The 22,099-nt window shown below is 58.8% G+C and overlaps 1 protein-coding gene across 3 annotated transcripts in view; it reads left to right on the forward strand.

Annotated features, from left to right (window-relative positions):
- The window catches only part of Slc12a7 (solute carrier family 12 member 7), a 128,362-nt gene that overhangs the window by 83,622 nt on the left and 22,641 nt on the right, over positions 1-22,099 (forward strand). For all 3 annotated transcript variants that reach the window (XM_042695176.1, XM_042695177.1, XM_042695178.1), the window contains exons 8-21: positions 567-778; positions 1,727-1,894; positions 2,258-2,356; positions 2,912-2,969; positions 3,470-3,644; positions 8,676-8,794; positions 10,203-10,301; positions 10,811-10,930; positions 11,957-12,061; positions 12,306-12,474; positions 15,468-15,663; positions 16,522-16,691; positions 17,180-17,311; positions 21,707-21,814. In XM_042695176.1, coding sequence (XP_042551110.1) covers positions 567-778; positions 1,727-1,894; positions 2,258-2,356; positions 2,912-2,969; positions 3,470-3,644; positions 8,676-8,794; positions 10,203-10,301; positions 10,811-10,930; positions 11,957-12,061; positions 12,306-12,474; positions 15,468-15,663; positions 16,522-16,691; positions 17,180-17,311; positions 21,707-21,814 — 1,930 coding nt within the window. The remainder of the gene's footprint in view (positions 1-566; positions 779-1,726; positions 1,895-2,257; positions 2,357-2,911; positions 2,970-3,469; positions 3,645-8,675; positions 8,795-10,202; positions 10,302-10,810; positions 10,931-11,956; positions 12,062-12,305; positions 12,475-15,467; positions 15,664-16,521; positions 16,692-17,179; positions 17,312-21,706; positions 21,815-22,099) is intronic.

The following is a 22,099-nucleotide window of genomic DNA, read 5'->3' on the forward strand; positions in this document are numbered from 1 at the left end:
AGGCTGTGGGCTGCATAGAGCTGTGGGGCTGGCCAGGTGCTGTGGGCTGGACAGGGCTGCATAGAGCTGGGGGTTGGGCAGGGCTGTGGGCTGCATAGAGCTGTGGGGCTGGGCAGGCTGTGGGCTGCATAGAGCTGTGGGGCTGGCCAGGTGCTGTGGGCTGGGCAGGCTGTGGGCTGCATAGAGCTGTGGGGCTGGCCAGGTGCTGTGGGCTGGACAGGGCTGCATAGAGCTGTGGGGCTGGGCAGGCGGTGGCTGGGCAGGGCTGTGGGCTGGGCAGGGCTGTGGCTGGGCAGGGCTGAGGGATAGGTAGGACTGGGCAGGGCTGAGGGCTGGGCAGCGCTGTGGCTGGGCACAGGCTAAGTCTAACCGAGTCTGGATCTCACTGTCTGCACTCCCACTGGGGCTTCCACCCCTTCTTGCTGAGCGAGCTATGGGATAGCGGAGGAGGCTGCGGGCTGCGGTGGGCGCTGGTTCCTGAAGCTGCAGGGCCTGCATGGCGCTGGCCCTGGGTGCGGGTGGCTCCACGCCCCTGGGCTGCTGAGGTGGGCCACGCCCCTCCGCAGGGTCTGCCTGCTGGGGAACCGCACGCTGTCGCGACGCAGCTTCGACGTCTGTGCCAAGGTGGAGGCGGTCAGCAACGGGACGGTGACCACCGCGCTCTGGGGCCTCTTCTGCAATGGCTCCGGCTCCAGCGCCGTCTGTGACGAGTATTTTGTACAGAACAACGTCACCCAGGTGCAGGGCATCCCCGGCGTGGCCAGTGGCGTCTTCCTGGGTGAGTGCTGGCGAGGGCTGGGTGCTCTCCTCGTGGGAGCTGTGTCTGCGGCCTCTCCCAGGGCCTTGCCTCCTGCCTGGCGAAGGCCTGGGCTCCTGACCGGCCAGGCCTAAGGCTGGGCTCCCTTACCGGCACTGCCAACCAGCCTGGTGGGCCCTGCCTGCCCCGTGCCCCTGAATTAGGGAGGCCAGGGTCCCAGGCAGCCCGCAGTGTTAGAGCTGTTTGTTTCCGTGCTGCCATACCTGTCCGGGGGACGTGAACAGGAAAGGATCTCTTGGGTGGGGGCTGGCCCTGCTCACCCACGCCTCCCTCTGCTCTGACATTTTTGGAAAAGGGATCGTTCTCAGAGGACTCACATGCTTGTTCCCCTGGCTGTGAACTGGGTGTCCCCCGGGTCAGGCACCTGAGCCCCCACGGGGCGGGAAGGGTGGAGAAGGTGGGAAGCTGAAGGGCAGTAAATGGGAGGAGGTGTTGGGTCGCCTGTTCAGGCCCGAACCACATCTGTGGCCGTGTGAGGCTGCACTGGGTCTGGCGGGGGTGGCCCAGGGCCTGTCCTCTGTGGCTGTGTGAGGCTGCACCGGGTCTGGCGGGGGTGGCTCAGGGCCTGTCCCCTCGGTGGTTGTGTGAGGCTGCACCAGGTCTGGCGGGGGTGGCCCAGGGCCTGTCCTCTGTGGCTGTGTGAGGCTGCAGCGGGTCTGGCGGGGGTGGCCCAGGGCCTGTCCTCTGTGGCTGTGTGAGGCTGTCCGGGGCCTGCACTGTGGACTCCGGGACACGGTGGCTGCAGTGCATGAGGTCCCTCAGTGCCAGAGCTCACACCGAGGTTCCCACATGCCGCTCTCCCCAGGCAGGCCTCCTCTGAGCCTCGGGGGAAGAGCAAGCCACATGGCTGGGATAGAAGATTTCAGGATCCCTTGAGGAAGCTTCCAGCATGGCCTGTTCTCCCCACAGATAACCTCTGGGGCACCTACTCAGACAAGGGGGCCTTTGTGGAGAAGAAGGGCGTCCCCTCTGTGCCGGTGCCTGAGGACGGCCGGCCCAGCGGGCTGCCGTACGTCCTCACCGACATCATGACGCACTTCACCTTGCTGGTCGGCATCTACTTCCCCTCTGTGACAGGTGAGCCTTCTCCCCAGCCTCCGTCTGTCCCCTCGGTCTGTGTCTGTCTCATCCCATCTCTTCTCTGTCTGTGCCCGTGGACTGTGTGTCCGTCTTGTTCCGTCTCTTTTCCGTCCGTGCCCTCGGTCTGTGTGTCTGACTGGTCCTGCCTCTTCTCCGTCTGCGCCCCGTGTCAGTCTTACACCATCTCTTCTCCATCTGCCCTCTGTCTGTGTGTCTGTCTCGTCCCGTCTCTTTTCCGTCCGTGTGTCCGTTTTGCCCGATCTCTGGTGTTTGCCCAGCTCTGTCTCTGTCTGTCTCCTCGGCTCCAGGATGGGGCTAGCGGTGCAGCATGCACTGTGGCTTCTCCCGTCTGCTCTGCAGGTATCATGGCAGGATCCAACCGCTCTGGGGACCTCAAGGATGCCCAGAAGTCCATCCCCACAGGCACCATCCTGGCCATCGTGACCACCTCTTTTATTTGTATCCTTGAAGGGAGCGTGCGCTGGAGGGCTGGGCCTCCCTCAGCCTGTGAGGTCTTCCTGGGGCCTTCCCCACGCCGGGGCTGCTAGCGTGTGACGTAGCAGCAGAGCCTGGCACCACTCAGGCCCTTTGGGGTTGGGCGTACAATGGTATGTCACGCACCACACCTGAGTTGACGGACAGCGTGACAGAGTGTGTGGCAGACACTAGCCGCAGTCTCTTTTATGAAGCTGAGATTTCAGGAGGCCTTGTGTTTCTCAGCGAGCTGCTCCTACTGACCCCCGAGGGTCATGCCACAGGCCACACCCCCTCTGGTTGCCTAAGGCTCTGCTGCAGCCATTGGAGATGGTGGAGATGTCGGACGGCGCTCTGAGGACATGGGGTTGACAAAGTGTGTCCCAGGACCCCTGACGACAGGAGACAGGCGGTGGGGTGGGAAGTCCAGCGCAGTGCGGGCCAGGCACAGCTAGAGGATGGGACCCCTGTGTCCACCCTGCAGTGTTCCCATGCTGTCCCTCCCTCCCAGGACGGACTGCTCCTTGACCCACACTGCAGATCTCTCCTGCATAGTGCTCTTTGGGGCCTGTATCGAAGGAGTGGTGTTGCGAGACAAGTATGTGCAGAGTTGCCGCTGGCTGGGCTGTGTACTCAGGGCCATCTTTTTCCTGAGGATGCGTTCACCTTTGGAATTAAAATCACCCCAAGACTTGGCTGATAGCTCTGGGATCAGGCTGCCCTCTGCCTGACCGAGGGGATCAGGTGTCTCCCCTCGTCCTGAGCCTGGGGGACTGGTCAAAGCAAAGCCGATGCCTGATGGGGGCAGGGGCAGGGAGGGCACTGTAGAGCTTTTATGGTAGTAGAGGAGTCCTTTCCACCAGAAGCTTGGCTTTGTGGGTCCGGGGCCCCGAGACCCATGGATATGCTGCCTTCACACTCTGGGCTAGGCTGGGCTTTCTGTGGGGTCAGGGCCACGTCGAAGCCCTCTCACAGGGTGTTGACCACGCTGATGGTCAGGCATCGCCTCTGGTCCTGTCCCCTCCGCTTCCCCTTCCCGAGGCTCAGGGATTTGCAATGGGAACAAAGGAAGGGCTGACTCTGCCTCCCCACCCGCAGGTTTGGGGAGGCCCTGCAGGGAAACCTGGTCATTGGCATGCTGGCCTGGCCCTCCCCCTGGGTCATTGTCATCGGCTCCTTCTTCTCCACCTGTGGCGCGGGACTGCAGAGTCTGACGGGAGCTCCTCGCCTCCTGCAGGCCATTGCCCGCGATGGCATCGTCCCCTTCCTGCAGGTGAGCGCTCTGCTCTGACAGACACTGTCCTCGCGGCCAGACTTCCTTGGTTCTGTGTGCTTTCTGCTTTACCTGCAGTCCGACCAGGGGTACTACTTGTGCCCATTTTGGGTCCTGTAAGCCTCATTCACTTCTGAGGGTCCATCGTTCTCAAAGCTGGAGAAGAATTCTGCCATAATTTTGTTGAGTAGGTTTTTGATGCTTTCCATTTATATCTCTCCTGTGCTCGTGATTTGTCACTTTGGTCTTTTAATGGTGTCTTGTAAATTCAAATAGTATCATTTTAGTGATTTATTAATGTCTTTGATCTAATTCTTCTGTTTTTATTCTGATACCCTATTTTTAGCTTCTTCTTTCTTTCTTTCTTTCTTTTTTGGGTTCAGTCGGGGGCCTGAACTCTGGGCCTGGGCGCTGTCCCTCAGCTCTTCAGCTCAAGGCTAGCACTCTACCACTTGAGCCACAGCACCACTTCTGGCTTTTTTTCTTTTTGCTTATGTGGTGCTGAGGAATCGAACCCAGGGCCTCATGCATGCAAGGCAAGCGCTCTACCACTGAGCCACCTTCCCAGCCCTAGCTTCTTCTTTGTACTAGCTAGGACTTTGTGTTTCTAATTTTGTTAGTAAGCTCTTCATCTTCAAGATTTAGTTTTTGTTATTGAGCTCTTCATTTTCAAGATTTAACAAATTTGATTAAATTTTTTTTTATATCTTTATTGAATTCTCTTTTGTACTCTGCCTTGTCTGTGTTTCATTCAGCTGAATTCTCTTTGAGCTCAGTTGTGGGTTTGTATCCATTTGAATTCATCACTTTAATTTTCATTGATCATTTTAGCATTGTCTTTTTTTTGGGGGGGGGGAGGGGTCCGGTCGTGGGGCCTGTACTCTGGGCCTGGGCGCTGTCCCTCAGCTCTTCATCTCAAGGCTAGTGCTCTACCACTTGAGCCACAGCGCCACTTCCGGCTTTTTTTTCTTTTTGCTTATGTGGTGCTGAGGAATCGAACCCAGGGCCTCAGGCATGCAAGGCAAGCGCTCTACCACTGAGCTACCTTCCCAGCCCCAGCATTGTCTTTTTGAATTTTTTTTTTTTTTTTTTTATTGTGAGAATATCGTACAGAGGGGTTACAATTACATGGGCAAGATAGCGAGTACATTTCCTATCAAGCATTGTTGCCTCCTCGTTGTTTCCCTTTCCCATCCCTTCCCATACTCCTCCCCTCCCCCCCTCCTGGACCTCCTCCCACTCCACACCAAAGTTGTTAAGTTCGTTTTTCGACATAATGACTTGTACATCTCATTGTTGCAATGGATCTACCTGTATCCCTAGTTAAACAATTTGTTTTTCCCTTCCCCTCCACAAATTATACCAACATCAAATACAGTGATAGCAGGGGTTATACTGTGGGGGAGGGACATACAAAGCAACAAAGAAATCATCTTATAAATATGATAGAAACAATTGCATGAAAGGAAAAAAAAAACATTTGAATACTTACCTTGGGGTTCATTCCCCTAACATCAACTTATCTGACCTTTTCTGCTTGACTCAGACATATACTAGTTATTGCAAATAAGGGATACCATGGGACCTATGTTTCTTTGGGCCTGGCTTACTTCACTTAATATAATTTTTTCCAAGTCTTTCACTTCCTAACAAATGGGGCAATGTCATTTTTTCTGATGGAGGCATAGAATTCCATTGTGTGTATATATATATATATATATATATATATATATATATATACCACATTTTCTTGATCCATTCATCTACTGAAGGGCATCTGGGTTGGTTCCATGTCTTAGCTATGGTAAATAATGCTGCAATAAACATAGTCCTGCTGGTAGCTGTAGTGTGGTCTTGTTTGTGATCATTTGGGTAAATGCCCAAAAGCGGGATTGCTGGGTCATAGGGGAGCTCTATGTGAAGTCTTTTGAGGAACCTCCATACTGCTTTCCAAAGTGGTTGAACAAGTTTACACTCCCACTAACAATGCAGTAAGGTTCCCTTCTGTCCGCATCTCCTCCAGCATCTGTTGTTATTAGAGTTCTTGATTATAGCCATTCTAACTGGGGTGAGGTGGTATCTCAGTGTTGTTTTAATTTGCATTTCTTTTATGGCTAGAGAGGTTGAGCATTTCTTCATGTGTCTATTGGCCATCCTTCTTTCCTCTTCAGAGAACTTTCTCTTTAAGTCTTTAGCCCACTTATTTATTGGGCAGTTGTTTCTTTGAAGATTTGTTTTTGGGAGATTTAATTTTTTAAGTTCAGGTATATTTTAGATATGAGACCCTTGTCTGTTGTATGGCTAGTGAAGATCTTCTCCCAATCTGTGGGCTTTCTATTGATCTTGGGAGCTATGTCCTTTGCCATGCAGAAGCTCTGCGATTTCATGTAATCCCATTTGTCCAACCTTTCTTTGATTTCTTATGTTTTTGGGTCTCTATTAAGAAAATTTTGGCCTGTGCCAAGGAGATCTAGGGTTTCTCCTATTCTACCCTGTAATGTTTTCAGACTGTCTGCTTTGACTCTGAGGTCTTTGATCCATTTGGAGTTGATTCTGGTGCAGGGTGCTATATAAGGATCTAGCTTTAGTTTTCTACAAGTAGTTAACCAATTTTGCCAGCACCATTTACTGAAGAGGCTGTTGAATTTGTTGTTTAAAGTGTCTTCCTCTCCTCAAGTTCTCTGTGGTAGGGTCATTGGGTTTTGAGGGAGACTTGTTGCTTTGTTTTGTTATAAATAAGCTCTTCAAGACCCAGTGGAGTCACAATGATAGACACAAAAATAAAGAATTGTCTCAGCAAGGCAAAACTAACTTCTGCAGAAGAATGCACCATCAGCCGGAAAGCTGGCAGGCATGCACACAAATCAGGCCGGCTTCCGCTGCCTAATGCACGTGGCCACACCCCTCCACTCAGATTGGCCAAGCTCACATTCACAATCGCTCGGATTGGCTAATTTGTATAGGGTAAGATGTATTTATATAAGGTCACCGTTAAAAGACTAAAATAAGATGAACAGTACACCAGTAATCTCAAAACATACCTGCACCTTCTGCTATTTCTTGATCCACCTGACCAGTGTCTTCTAAGGTGTGCTTTAATTCCATCTTGGAAAAACCAGTTAAGAGAAAACCTTACATTTTAAAAATACTTCCTGGCCCCAAAGCTGCTCCTCTGTTCTTTCTGCAGTAGCTAGTACAGTCTTGATAGAACAATCAAGGGCCTAGCCACCAGCCCCAGCAGGAACTTGTAAGCAATCCACTTTGCTCACAGATGCATTCACACTTGCCTAGCGTTTAGGTGGAACTTATAGTCTCCTGTGTCCTTTGGGTTGTTGACAGCTCAGAGATTACCTAAGGCTGTAGTGGCAGGTTATGGTGTACTTTCCTGTTACTGGGTTTGGAGGGACGGGGCTCAGTAAAAACGTTCTGTTTCAGTGCTCAAGACCCTATGTACAGGTCGCTCTGAAACAGCAGCTGTTGCTGCTGATAAAGCACAGCCTGTGTTTATGGCAATCTCTAAGGAAAACCAGTTGTCAGTACTGTCCTGTATATTCCAGAAACATCCAGAAACAGTGACTTGATTCTGTATTCATTGAATATAGAAACAAAGACATGCTTTTGTGACCTTGGAGGCCTCACCCCACCCCGTTCGGGGATGTGCCCTGTGATCTTGTAATGGAGCCTTCGGCCCTCTCCCCACCTTGCTGCCCGTCTTCTGCCGGCTTGATTGCTGTTGTTATCTGCCTTCCCATGACCCTCCTCCATGGGTCTTGATTTTTTTTTTCTTATTTTTATATCTCAGCTGAGATGAATGAGGAGACCCAGAGTATGTGAGGGCCTGAGCCACGTGTTGGGGAGGGGGAGCGGGGATGGGGGATGGGTAGGCCCAGGCGGGTGTGTGAGGGCCTGGGCTGGCCTGAGCCACGTGTTGGGGAGGGGGAGCGGGGATGGGGGATGGTAGGCCCAGGCACGTGTTGGGGAGGGGGAGCGGGGATGGGGGATGGGTAGGCCCAGGCGGGTGTGTGAGGGCCTGGGCTGGCCTGAGCCACGTGTTGGGGAGGGGGAGCGGGGATGGGGGATGGGTAGGCCCAGGCACGTGTTGGGGAGGAGCAGGGGATGGGGGATGGGTAGGCCCAGGCAGGTGTGTGAGGGCCTGGGCTGGCCTGAGCCACGTGTTGGGGAGGGGGAGCGGGGATGGGGGATGGGTAGGCCCAGGCGGGTGTGTGAGGGCCCAGGCAGGTGTGTGAGGGCCCAGGCAGGTGTGTGAGGGCCCAGGCAGGTGTGTGAGGGCGGGTGTGTGAGGGCCTGGCCGGGCTGTGTCCCAGATGAGGGCCTTCAGGTATAGATGCAGGATCCATGTTTTTTGTTCCTGTACTTCCTGGCAGCTACTTCTATGTGGGCCACTGAGCTGAGCTATGGGCAGAGGTGGCCCTGCTGTCCATGTGGTTTGTAGCCTGTAAACAAGGGGCCCTTGACCCAGCTTCCTGTTTGTGGACCGTACCTGGGGTGGCTGACGTGCACAGGGGTTCCTTGGCTGCTCTAATAGTGCAGCAGGCCAGATGCTTAAATAGCAGAGACTCATTTTCTCTGCTTCAGACCCAGGTGCCGCAGCGCTGGTTCCCGAGCTGTCTTCCTCCTTCTTGGGTTTTCGTCCCGGTGCTGTCTGTGTGCGAGTCTGTGATGAGATGTGTCTGCTTGTCTCACTTGTGTTTTGGTCGTGGGGCTTGAGCTCTGGGCCTGGGCGCTGTCCCTGAGCTCTTCAGCTCAAGGCGAGCGCTCTACCGCTCTGCTTGAGCCACAGCGCCGCTTCCGGTTTTCTGGTGGTTTATTGGAGATCGGAGCCTCATGGGCTTTCCTGCCGGGGCTGGCTTTGAACCGGGGTCCTCAGATCTCAGCCCCTGAGTGGCTGGGCTGACAGCGGGAGCCACGGCGCCCGGCTCTTGTCTCACATCTCTAGAAGACTTTTCTGGGCAGGAGTGGCCAGGCAGCTCCCCTCTGCTGCCCGGCCTCCCGCTTCCCTTCACCCTGCAGGTGTTCGGCCACGGGAAGGCCAACGGGGAGCCTACGTGGGCGCTTCTGCTCACGGCGCTCATCTGTGAGATCGGCATCCTCATCGCCTCCCTGGATGCTGTGGCCCCCATCCTGTCCATGTGAGTGGCCGGGGTGTGTGTGGGGGGGGACAGGGCCGCCATCCTCCCTCCGGGGCCTTCCCTCTGGGGCCCTCACTTCCTCTTTGGAACCAGTGAACACACAGAGCCGCAGAGCAGGCCTTGCAGGCCAGGTGGTCGGTCACTTAGCAGGTGGAGCTGGTGTGTCCTCACACTGGGGCTGTAGCTGTCCGTAGCACGTGGCCGTGGTGGCAGGCCCAGGACCTGACCTGGGTCTTCTGGGAGAAGCTAGTCTGGAGGGACAGGGAAGCCCTATGGAGGGGCACAGTGGTGTGGAGGGGGCTCCGTGTGGAGCGGGTGTGGGCAGGAAGGTGTGGGCAGGGAGGAGGGCTCCGTGTGGAGCGGGTGTGGGCAGGGAGGCGTGGGCAGGGAGGTGTGGGCAGGAAGGTGTGGGCAGGGAGGGGGGTTCCGTGTGGAGCGGGTGTGGGCAGGGAGGCGTGGGCAGGGAGGGGGGTTCCGTGTGGAGCGGGCGTGGGCAGGGAGGTGTGGGCAGGGAGGTGTGGGCAGGGAGGCGTGGGCAGGGAGGTGTGGGCAGGGAGGGGGCTCTGTGTGGAGCGGGCGTGGGCAAGGAGGCGTGGGCAGGGAGGCGTGGGCAGGGAGGCGTGGGCAGGGAGGTGTGGGCAGGGAGGCGTGGGCAGGGAGGCGTGGGCAGGGAGGCGTGGGCAGGGAGGCGTGGGCAGGGAGGCGTGGGCAGGAGGCGTGGGCAGGGAGGGGGCTCCGTGTGGAGCGGGCGTGGGCAGGGAGGCGTGGGCAGGAGGCGTGGGCAGGGAGGCGTGGGCAGGAGGCGTGGGCAGGGAGGCGTGGGCAGGAGGCGTGGGCAGGGAGGTGTGGGCAGGGAGGGGGCTCCGTGTGGAGCGGGCGTGGGCAGGGAGGCGTGGGCAGGAGGCGTGGGCAGGGAGGGGGCTCCGTGTGGAGCGGGCGTGGGCAGGGAGGCGTGGGCAGGGAGGCGTGGGCAGGGAGGCGTGGGCAGGGAGGCGTGGGCAGGGAGGGGGGCTCCGTGTGGAGCGGGTGTGGGTAGGGAGGCGTGGGCAGGGAGGGGGCTCCGTGTGGAGCGGGCGTGGGCAGGGAGGTGTGGGCAGGGAGGTGTGGGCAGGAGGCGTGGGCAGGGAGGCGTGGGCAGGGAGGCGTGGGCAGGGAGGTGTGGGCAGAGAGGGGGCTCTGTGTGGAGCGGGCGTGGGCAAGGAGGCGTGGGCAGGAGGCGTGGGCAGGGAGGCGTGGGCAGGGAGGCGTGGGCAAGGAGGCGTGGGCAGGAGGCGTGGGCAGGGAGGCGTGGGCAGGAGGCGTGGGCAGGGAGGGGGCTCCGTGTGGAGCGGGCGTGGCGGGGCCCCAGGTGAGGTCTCTGTGTGATGTGCTGGCCTCACGTGGGTCTCACGGGGCCCCTCCTGCTCAGGTTCTTCCTCATGTGCTACATGTTCGTGAACCTGGCCTGTGCAGTGCAGACTCTCCTGCGCACACCCAACTGGCGTCCACGCTTCAAGTACTATCACTGGTAAGACCGCCTGGTACTGGCCGTCAGGTGTGGGGGGGACTCAGGATACCAGCTGTTGCTGAGCCCCAAGCCCCAGGCTGACCAGTGAGGTCTGCTGTAAATCAGCTGTTGCTGAGCCCCAAGCCCCAGGCTGACCAGTGAGGTCCGCTGTAAATCTGTTCCTGGCCCCGAGTGCCAAGTAGGCCTGTGGTTCGTCCTCAGACATCTAGGCATCTGTGGGCAGACGCCGCCTGCTCTGTGTTTCACACGCCACAGAGAGCGTGTGGGTGTGGAGCGGTGTCTAGCACCGCTGGAGCTGCAGCTCCCATGGCAGGGCACTGGTCCCAGGCCCCACAGGTCTCAGGTCTCAGGGATGAGTGGGCGCAAGCCCCACTGGCAGGAGTCAGGCGGATCTCCAGGTGTTGAAGGACGATTGTCACAAGGACAGAAGTGGCGTTCGCGAGGCCGAGGCCGTGGTAGGTGCGGGCTGAGGGCCCTGCGGGCCGGAGTCTGAGCCGCGTGTCCCGCAGGACCCTGTCGTTCCTCGGCATGAGCCTGTGCCTGGCTCTCATGTTCATCTGCTCCTGGTACTACGCCCTCTTCGCCATGCTCATTGCTGGCTGCATCTACAAGTACATCGAGTACCGAGGGTGAGTGGCCGGCAGGGGGCGTGCACTCAGGAAGGCAGGCTGCGCCACCTGGCAACCAGGCCAGGGAGCTCCCTCCCGTGGGGCCTGCCTGGGCCTGATCTGGGGAGCACTGATGGGGCTTCCTTGGGGTCATGTGGTCAGGCTTCAAGGTCTCTGTTTCCTTCTGCCCTCGGTGAGGTCAGCCTCTCCCCTTCCCCGCCACCCTCCCCTCCCCCCCCCCCCCCCCCCCCCCCCCCGCTTGGATTTTGGATTTGCAGCCTGAGAGCTGAGACACAGACAAGCCACAGACTCCAACCTTTATTAACACGGGCGCCTACATCTGCATGCAGCATGTGTGGCTGTTAGTCTGTGCTTTGGCAGCTCTGCAGGGAGAAGTGCTGGGCAGGAGTGGTGTGTACAAGGGCTGTGTCGGACCTCTGAGGAAGCCCTGGCCCCCACAGCCACCCTGCTGCTCATGGTCACCGTCCGAATGGCACCTGCCCTCTCCCCGCACTCCCCCTCCCCCTCCCCGTAGCTCTTGTCCCCTGTGGCCTGCCCACCCTGCCTCCATGTGGCTATCCGGCCCCTATCCGCGTGCTTGAGACCTGCCTGGCTTGGTACCTTCACATCAAGGTTGGCTGACTGGCTCTTGTGCTTCCTGTCCCCGAGCCCACCTTCATGGCCTGGGCTGCTTGATGTTTACATTCCTGGAGGACCCAGCCTGCTTGTCCTGGAGCAGAAGCCCCCTCTGCACAGTTCCCTGGTGGGTGGGGGCACTCCCAGCAATCCCTTGGTACGTGCCTGGAGGGCTGGCCACTCCCTGCTGGGAGGTCTGGTCTCTGGCCAGCTCTGTCTGAAGTTACGACTTTTCCCAGTACCAAGTCTTTTGCCTGAATTGCCCGTCTGCCCACAGTGGCCCTGGTGGTCAGTCCTCTGCAGGAGGAGCCACCGCTATCTCGGGTCTGCAGAAACCTCTGGATGTCCTATCTGACGCTCCTTCCTGTGTGCTGCTGGGCTCCGTGGTAACACTTCCTCCCTCTCTCACAGCGCAGAGAAGGAGTGGGGTGATGGCATCAGGGGCCTGTCGTTGAATGCTGCCCGCTATGCCCTGCTGCGGGTAGAGCATGGCCCTCCGCACACCAAGAACTGGAGGTGGGTGTTCAGGCACAGCCCCCTGGCGGGACAGGGCCGGGGCCAAGGTCTTCTGCCCTCAGCCTCCTGGGGCCTGGTCTGGCCATGAAATCGTTGTCAGGCAGCAGGCCTTGGCGTCCTGTGCCGAGGTGTGGGGCGGCTGGGCCCTGCCTCTCCTGGGCTGCCTGGGCGGGGGCGGAGGGGCGGGAGCCTCAGACGCCAGGCCTGACTCTCCTAAACATTGCCCCTGTGGTGTCCCTGTCAGGCCCCAGGTGCTGGTCATGCTGAACCTGGATGCGGAGCAGTGCGTGAAGCACCCCCGCCTGCTCTCCTTCACCTCTCAGCTGAAGGCTGGCAAGGGGCTGACCATCGTGGGCTCCGTGCTGGAGGGCACCTACCTGGACAAGCACGCCGAGGCACAGCGGGCAGAGGAGGTTGGCGGCAGCTCTGGGTTGAATGAGGAGGGCTGGGGTGGACGATGGCCACCGAGGCCTCGGGCAGGCCGGCTAGAGCCACTGCGTCTTGAGTTGTTGAAGTGGGTCTTTGTATACTGCTCTGCGGATGGTTCTGTCAAAGGCAGCTTGTGGGACTAAGTGTGCAGCACTTGGGGATGGGGAGGCCGTGGGACCAGGCCACTGAGAGCCACCCATGCCAAGCGCCAGCACCTGCCTCCAGCCCCTTGTGCTCAGCTGCGCCATTTCCCCTCCCAGTACTGGAGCTCAGTAGCTGTGGTGGTCATGGGCTTCCCTGTGTCTGCTGGCCCTGTGGATGAGGGGTGAGGAGCCCGAGCTGCACCTGCTTGTGTGGCCCTGGGGACCGGGCCCTCCCTGACACCACTTTGCCATCTGTCCATGGGTTCCTGCAGGACACGCTGTACTCTTGACCACCTTGTTCACTGGTGATTTGTCAGAGAAGGTTTACTTCCCGAAATACTCGGACTGCAGTCTGCCTGATCTCTGCTTTCTGTCACGGCTGGGGTGAATGCCAGCATCTTCCATGGGGGTGACCTCAGCGTCCCATTCTGGCTGCAGTGTCCTGATCTCAGCTTCTCCCATAGCGAGGAGGATGGGTGCTTATCTCTACGCAACTCCATGTTGAGAAGAGGTCTCACACTTTCTTCCCAAACTGGCCTTGAACTTCTATCCTTTTGTTCTCTGCCTTCCAAATAGTTAGGAAGACTGGTACCCAGCTACTTTATAGTACCTAATTTATAGCCAGATTGCCTTTTTTTTTTTTCCAGTCTTGAGTTAGGACCTCATGCATGCTAGGCAAGTGTTCTACCACCAAGCTGTACTCCGTTCCAGTGGACAGTTTGAACCTCAGTGTTTGAGCTGAGCTAGCCATGCGCTTCAAGGTCTTGGGCTGCTGTTGGATGTCTCTGGCATAGTAGCTCCCTGTCCACAAAGGCAGGAGGAGCCCCGGGGGCCCATCTGTCCATCAGACTCAGGTCTGTCCACGTTTCTCTCGGAGCCGTTTCCTCTGATCCAACTGCAAGTTTGTAATGTACAATGAGAACAGTATTGCAGAGCCTTTTTAAGTCATAAAATCTTCTATAAGAAACCGAGCTTGTCAAGACTCTGGGCCTTCCCTCTGTCAAGTTGTGTGAGGACAGGGTCAGTGTTTTAGCCACTTTGGCTTCTGTGGACTTTGCCGGCCTATGTCCGGTGGTGTGAGGAGGCTGCGGCCTTGGCCGTGCACAGCCAGGAGTGTGGTGCCCATGGCCGGGAGGGGCGTGTCCGGGCAGGGGTGTGGTGCCATGGCCGGGAGGGGCGTGTCCGGGCAGGAGCGTGGTGCCATGGCCGGGAGAGGCGTGTCTGGGCAGGTCAGCATCTGCCCTTCCAGGAAGGACATCACTCTGCCGTGTCTGGGCAGGAAGTGCGCTGAGCCCCTTTGCTCTGTGTTGCCCCTAGCCAAGCCCTGATATGCTGGTCTATTCCTAAGGCCACATCCAGGGGACTGAACACAGCCTTCCTCCTCCTCCTATGATTCCTCCACTGTGGGGCCTTCTTACTCCTTCCTGCTTGGGCCAGTGGTCTCTCCACAGCGCCTGCCCGCTGGACATGCCATTCTACTCTCCTGTTGGCTCTTGGGGGAAGCAGTCTGCATGCTGAACTGCACATGCATGCCTGACGCTGTCCCTGTGTTTTCCCCGAGTGGAGGTGGAGGTAACAAGGAGTAAGAGCAAGGGCTGGAGGTGACCGGAGGGGCGAGGAGAGATTGGGAACTGTGTGTGTGTCCGTCTGGCAGACTGCAGAAGTGAGCCATGTGATTGTGTCACCACAAGGTTGGCGTGGTAGCAACCACGAAAAGGAGGGAAGACGTGGCCCTGGCCCTCAGCGTAAGCTGCCTGTGGCTTTTGGAGAGACACCAAGATTAGGCAGTTTGTAACAACAGACTTACTTGATATTGTCAGCATTAGCCTCTCTGGAGGAGGCGTGGGCAGGGCCGTGTGCCTGAGCCCTCCTCTTCTAGTTCTGGGTCTCTGGGGGTCTCTGGGTCAATGGCAGCATCCCTCTGTGGCCTTTAGCTCCAAGCCTGTCCTCTTCTATCTGAAATCTCAGCCTTTGCTCACAGGCACCCTCGCTACAGGACTCTATCTGCAGGACTCTGTCCACATAAGGCCATGTGCTCAGGCCTGGGTTAACCTCAGGCTGCACGCTCAGGCCATTCCTCTTTGAGATCACAACCCACCTCCCCAAACTCACTCTGCCTTATGTGCAAAACACACCCATTATACCATGCTGCGAAGGGTCAGCCCCCAGCATCTCTGGGTCAGTTCCATCCCCCACCCCCTCACCCAGGGCCAGGCACTGGTGGGACCTGACAGGGACTCCTGCACACCCCGGAGATGTGGAAATAAGGTGTCTATGTGCCCCCCAACAATCGCAGCATTGTTCCTGTCCTGAAAGGGGGGTTGGAGGCCACTGCCCGCGCAAGTGGGAAAGCTAGCGGGGCAGAGGCCCTGTGCCCAAGCAGACCTGCGAGTCCGGCTGTTAGAGAAGGCCAGCATTCCATGCCTCAGGTTGTGTGTGTCCAGCCTTCCCTTAAAACCTGACTGTGCTTCTCTAGCAGCCCTAAAACGCATAGGGGGCTGGCAGCCAGCATTATCTGTGGCTTACCTGGTCCTTCCTTCCTGGAATCCTCAAAATGTAGCCTTTCTTTAGCTGCAGGATTTGACTCACTGTAGCTATATTTTCAAGTGAATTAGCACATGGCCCAAAATGTCCTCCAGCCATAGTGGGTGGTTGGCTGAAGACACAGACAGCTGTGAAGAGCGCCAGGTGTCAGCGCTCTGCTGGGTTCTGCTTGTCTCCTGCACCCGGTGCTCCTCACAGCTCACGGCACCCGCGGACCTGTGGCCTCTCCCCGCTCCGGATGCAGTATGCCTGCTTGCCTTTCATGCACTGACTCTGCCCCTCTCCCGCAGAACATCCGCTCTCTGATGAGTGCAGAGAAGACCAAAGGCTTCTGCCAGCTGGTGGTGTCCTCGAATCTGCGGGATGGCACATCTCACCTGATCCAGTCAGCCGGACTTGGAGGCATGAAGCACAACACGGTGCTCATGGCCTGGCCCGAGTCCTGGAAGCAGGCAGACAACCCTTTCTCCTGGAAGAACTTTGTTGGTGGGTGCAGTGGAACTTTGTGGGTGTAATGTTGTGCCTGTGTGCTGTTATATCCAGTGCCCACTTAAGAGTATGTGCTCACAGCTGGGCGCCGGTGGCTCACGCCTGTCATCCTAGCTACTCAGGAGGCTGAGATCTGAGGCTCTGGTTCAAAGCCAGCCTGGGCAGGAATGTCTGTGAGACTCTTATCTCCAATAAACCACCAGAAAACTGGAAGTGGCGCTGTGGCTCAAGTGGTAGAGCGCTTGCCTTGAGCTGAGGAGTACTGGGACAGCACCCAGGCCCAGAGTTCAAACCCCACGATTGACCGAAAAAAAAAAAAAAAAAGAGTATGTGCTTATAACTGAGTGCCGGTGGCTCACACCTGTGATCCTAGCTACTCAGGAGGCTGAGATCTGAGGTTCACAGTTCCAAGCCAGCCTAGGCAGGAAAGTCCATGAGACTCATCTCCAATAAACCACAAGAAAACTGGAAGTGGTGCTGTGGCTCAAGTGGTAGAGTGCTCGCCTTGAGCTGAAGAGCTGAGGGACAGCGCCCAGGCCCAGAGCTCGAGCCCCATGACTGACAGGATAATTAAAAAAAAATAAAAATGTGTTTAGGGCTGCTAAAGCCCTGGACCAGCTGTGCTAGACAGACATATGTCCTCTTGAAAGACTGCAACCTCCTCTTCTCCCCTCCTGCTCTGCCTTTTGGGGAGGTGCCCCCTGCAGGCCTCTGGGTCTGGGGGAGCTGGTGACGGGGCCTTCCATCTTCCTGCCCCATAGAAGGAGCTTTGTGTGGACCCCCCCCCCCCCCATAGCCTGCTGCTGTCTCTCCACAAACACCTGCCCTTGTGTGATCTGCGCGTTTGTCTCCCAGACACCGTCCGTGACACTACCGCGGCCCATCAAGCTCTGTTAGTGGCCAAGAACATCGACACGTTCCCACAAAACCAGGAGCGTTTCAGCGAGGGGAACATTGACGTGTGGTGGATCGTGCACGACGGGGGCATGCTCATGCTGCTGCCCTTCCTGCTGCGCCAGCACAAGGTGGGGTGCTGGGGCGGGCCCGGAGGGAGGGGCGGGGCCAGGCAGGAGGCTAGCACAGCCCTGGGCGGGGCCAGGGGAGGGGCGGGGCCAGGCAGGAGGCTAGCACAGCCCTGGGTGGGGCCAGGAGGGAGGGGCGGGGCCAGGCAGGAGGCTAGCACAGCTCTGGGCGGGGCCGGGGGAGGGGCGGGGCCAGGCAGAGGCTAGCACAGCCCTGGGCGGGGCCAGGCGGGAGGGGCGGGGCCAGGCAGGAGGCTCCCACAGCCCTGGGCGGGGCCAGGGGGAGGGGCGGGGCCAGGCAGGAGGCTCGCACAGCCCTGGGCGAGGCCCGGAGGGAGGGGCGGGGCCAGGCAGGAGGCTAGCACAGCCCTGGGCGGGGCCAGGGGGAGGGGCGGGGCCAGGCAGGAGGGGCGGGGCCAGGCGGGAGGCTAGCACAGCCCTGGGCCCAGGTCTGTGTGGTGGTCCTGCTGGAGTACCCCTCTCCCTTCCAGGTGTGGCGGAAGTGCCGTATGCGCATCTTTACGGTGGCCCAGGTGGATGACAACAGCATCCAGATGAAGAAGGACTTACAGACGTTCCTGTATCACCTCCGGATCAGCGCAGAGGTGGAGGTGGTGGAGATGGTGCGTGCCTGCTGGCCTCTGCTGCTCCGTGGGGAGAGAGACTGAGTGCTACTTGGTAGTTCGGGATCCAAAGGACATGTTCCCACACGCTGGGCTTGCACAGGCAGTGCGGGCTCCTGTGCTCTGGGGTCACATGGGCACTGCGGGGTCCCTGTGCTCTGGGGTCACATGGGCAGTGCAGGGCTCCTGTGCTCTGGGGTCACATGGGCAGTGCGGGGTCCTGTGCTCTGGGGTCACATGGGCAGTACAGGGTCCCTGTGCTCTGGGGTCACATGGGCAGTGCAGGGCTCCTGTGCTCTGGGGTCACATGGGCAGTGCAGGGTCTCTGTGCTCTGGGGTCACATGGTCAGTGCAGGGCTCCTGTGCTCTGGGGTCACATGGGCAGTGCAGGGCTCCTGTGCTCTGGGGTCACATGGGCAGTGCGGGCTCCTGTGCTCTGGGGTCACATGGTCAGTGCAGGGCTCCTGTGCTCTGGGGTCACATGGGCAGTGCAGGGCTCCTGTGCTCTGGGGTCACATGGGCAGTGCAGGGCTCCTGTGCTCTGGGGTCACATGGGCAGTGCAGGGCTCCTGTGCTCTGGGGTCACATGGGCAGTGCAGGGCTCCTGTGCTCTGGGGTCACATGGGCAGTGCAGGGTCTCTGTGCTCTGGGGTCACATGGGCAGTACAGGGTCCCTGTGCTCTGGGGTCACATGGGCAGTGCGGGGTCCTGTGCTCTGGGGTCACATGGGCAGTGCGGGCTCCTGTGCTCTGGGGTCACATGGGCAGTACAGGGTCCCTGTGCTCTGGGGTCACATGGGCAGTACAGGGTCCCTGTGCTCTGGGGTCACATGGTCAGTGCAGGGTCCCTGTGCTCTGGGGTCACATGGGCAGTACAGGGTCCCTGTGCTCTGGGGTCACATGGGCAGTGCGGGGTCCTGTGCTCTGGGGTCACATGGGCAGTGCGGGCTCCTGTGCTCTGGGGTCACATGGGCAGTGCAGGGCTCCTGTGCTCTGGGGTCACATGGGCAGTGCGGGCTCCTGTGCTCTGGGGTCACATGGGCAGTGCAGGGTCTCTGTGCTCTGGGGTCACATGGTCAGTGCAGGGCTCCTGTGCTCTGGGGTCACATGGGCAGTGCAGGGCTCCTGTGCTCTGGGGTCACATGGGCAGTGCGGGGTCCTGTGCTCTGGGGTCACATGGGCAGTGCGGGCTCCTGTGCTCTGGGGTCACATGGTCAGTGCAGGGCTCCTGTGCTCTGGGGTCACATGGGCAGTGCGGGCTCCTGTGCTCTGGGGTCACATGGGCAGTGCAGGGCTCCTGTGCTCTGGGGTCACATGAGCAGTGCGGGGTCCTGTGCTCTGGGGTCACATGGGCAGTGCGGGCTCCTGTGCTCTGGGGTCACATGGTCAGTGCAGGCTCCTGTGCTCTGGGGTCACATGGGCAGTGCGGGCTCCTGTGCTCTGGGGTCACATGGTCAGTGCGGGGTCCCTGTGCTCTGGGGTCACATGGTCAGTGCAGGCTCCTGTGCTCTGGGGTCACATGGGCAGTGCAGGGCTCCTGTGCTCTGGGGTCACATGGGCAGTGCGGGGTCCTGTGCTCTGGGGTCACATGGGCAGTGCGGGGTCCTGTGCTCTGGGGTCACATGGGCAGTGCGGGCTCCTGTGCTCTGGGGTCACATGGGCAGTGCGGGCTCCTGTGCTCTGGGGTCACATGGGCAGTGCGGGGTCCCTGTGCTCTGGGGTCACATGGGCAGTGCGGGGTCCCTGTGCTCTGGGGTCGCATGGGAGAAGTCAGAGGAGTCGCAGCTGCTGCAGCCTCGGCCTACAGGCCTTTGCCGCCCTATGTGGTGGGCAGCTCTGGGAGGGTCAGTGACATTGCTCCCAGTTCACCTGTGCTGTGGCCTCAGTTGTGTGGTCTGTATAGGTTACTCCTGATTCTTATCATCAGAGATGGTACCCAATGCAGTGGGAGGGTCTGGGTCCACCTACTCCAGTGGGAGGGTCTGGGTCCACCTACTCCAGTGGGAGGGTCTGGGTCCACCTACTCCAGCGGGAGGGTCTGTGGTCCACCTACTCCAGCGGGAGGGTCAGTGGTCCACCTACTCCAGTGGGAGGATCTGTGGTCCACCACAGCGGGAGGGTCTGTGATCCACTCCAGTGGAGGGTCTGTGGTCCACTACAGCAGGGGGATCTGTGGCCCATTCCAGCGGGAGGATCTGTGGTCCACTACAGCAGGGGGATCTGTGGTCCACTCCAGTAGGAGGGTCTGTGATCCACTCCAGCGGGAGGATCTGTGATCCACTCCAGTGGAGGGTCTGTGATCCACTCCAGTGGAGGGTCTGTGGTCCACTCCAGTGGAGGGTCTGTGGTCCACTCCAGTAGGAGGGTCTGTGGTCCACTCCAGTAGGAGGGTCTGTGGTCCACTCCAGTGGAGGGTCTGTGGTCCACTCCAGTAGGAGGGTCTGTGATCCACTCCAGCGGGAGGATCTGTGGTCCACTCCAGTGGAGGGTCTGTGGTCCACTCCAGCGGGAGGGTCTGTGGTCCACTACAGCAGGGGGATCTGTGATCCACTCCAGCGGGAGGGTCTGTGGTCCACTACAGCAGGGGGATCTGTGATCCACTCCAGCGGGAGGGTCTGTGATCCACTCCAGTGGGAGGATCTGTGGCCCACTACAGCGGGAGGGTCTGTGGCCCATTCCAGCGGGAGGGTCTGTGGCCCATTCCAGTGGGAGGGTCTGTGGCCCATTCCAGCGGGAGGATCTGTGGCCCATTCCAGCGGGAGGGTCTGTGGCCCATTCCAGCGGGAGGGTCTGTGATCCACTCCAGTGGGAGGGTCTGTGGTCCATTCTGTTGGGAGGGTCTGTGGTCCATTCTGTTGGGAGGGTCTGTGGTCCACTCCAGTGGGAGGGTCTGTGGTCCACTACAGTGGGAGGGTCTGCGGTCCATTCTGTTGGGAGGGTCTGTGGCCCACTCCAGTGGGAGGGTCTGTGGTCCACTCCAGTGGGAGGATCTGTGATCCACTCCAGCGGGAAGGTCTGTGGCCCACTCCAGTGGGAGGGTCTGTGGTCCACTCCAGTGGGAGGGTCTGTGGTCCACTCCAGTGGGAGGGTCTGTGGCCCACTACAGCGGGAGGGTCTGTGGCCCATTCCAGTGGGAGGATCTATGGTCCAGTGTGGAGCAAGCCTGCTGGGGATGTGGGGTGGGGCACAACAGGAGGTGGAAGGTATTCCCAGGGGGTGTGGTGTGCTGTCCTGGCCTGGGCTGCAGAGCTGTTGTTTGCCCCTGCTGGTCTGGAGTGGTGTCCCTGGGATCACAGATGTGGTCAGGTTGCTATCTGTTAATTATTGGCAATCTCTGTGTTTTTGTGTCACTTCTCAGGGAACCTGCTTGTCCTATGGGCTGTGCGCCCCCCACTCCCCCCCCCCCCCCCCGCGCATTAGAATTCGCTTGGATTAGGGACACAGTTGGGGAACACCCACAGTTGAGGGACACAAATACTTGGAGCACGCACAGTTGAAGGGTCTTTAGCCCCAGGCTTGCTAGTTGGACCTGCAGGTCTGAGTCTGGACAGCCTCACCATTTGCAGGTCCGAGTCTGGACAGCCTCACCATCTCCAGGCTGTGGACTTGCATTCAGTGGCTTCCCCTCGCAGTCCTCTGCAGACTTGCTCTCTAGATGTGACCGGCTTGAGGACTCGCACAAGTAACATTGGAAAACATCTTTGTGATGTGGGGACAAGCTGCTCGGAACGTTCCCCCGCAGAGACGAGGCTTTGCCAGATGGCCCTGTGGCTGGAGAGCAAGTCCAGCAAAGCTGGTGAGGTCTCCTGCCCACAAACAGTCCTGCCGGGAGACAGGTCATTGCTGCCCTCGGGCCTCTGCTCACAGCCAGGATGCTGCGGCTGACTGTAGATTGTAGGTGTGGGTTGTCAGGGGTAGGGAATGGCAGAAGAGTCCACAGTGCTAAATGCTTTTGTTCTTCCCAGCATGTTTTCTGCGCTTTCACTTCTGTGGGTGAGGAGCCCACCCCAAAACAGAAAACGCCTGGTATGTGTAAGCACGAGCTCCTCAAAGCCACAGCTTCTGCAGCCAGGCGTGCCCCACCCACGCCCGACATGCGACCTGCCAACCCAGCGTGCTTGCCCGTGCAGGGTGACAGTGTTGTCATCACACTGCCTGTTGAGGTCAGGGGTGGTGGAGGGGTGTCCAGTGAGACTGGAGGCCATGCCACACCAACCCTCCTGTGTTACAGCTCTGGGGCTGCTCTGGGCCAGGGTCTGACTTCTGTGACGGGCAGGGGCCCAGGGTACATGCAGGCTGCCTGCTCAGTCCCGGTGGCCCTGCGTGGAGGATCCCTGGTGACGACACAGCAGTCTTTCTGTCCATACTGTTTACACGCTGCTTTGGAACTTCTTAGGTTGAGAACGACATTTCTGCGTTCACCTACGAAAAGACACTGATGATGGAGCAGAGATCCCAGATGCTGAAGCAGATGCAGCTGTCTAAGACTGAGCGGGAGAGAGAGGTGAGTGTGTGAGACCTGGAGCCCCAGGCCCTTCCAGAGCTGTGTGTCCACGCTCCAGAGCAGACTGTGTCCACGTTCCAGAACACAGACTGTGTGTGTATAAGTTCCAGAGCAGACTGTGTCCACGTTCCAGAACACAGACTGTGTGTGTATAAGTTCCAGAGCAGACTGTGTGTGTATAAGTTCCAGAGCAGACTGTGTCCAAGTTCCAGAGCAGACTGTGTCCAAGTTCCAGAGCAGACTGTGTCCAAGTTCCAGAGCTGACTGTGTCTAAGTTCCAGAACA

Source organism: Dipodomys spectabilis, unplaced genomic scaffold (genome assembly GCF_019054845.1).
Source record: "Dipodomys spectabilis isolate Male_0828 unplaced genomic scaffold, ASM1905484v1 ptg000179l, whole genome shotgun sequence".
Lineage (NCBI taxonomy): Eukaryota > Metazoa > Chordata > Mammalia > Rodentia > Heteromyidae > Dipodomys > Dipodomys spectabilis.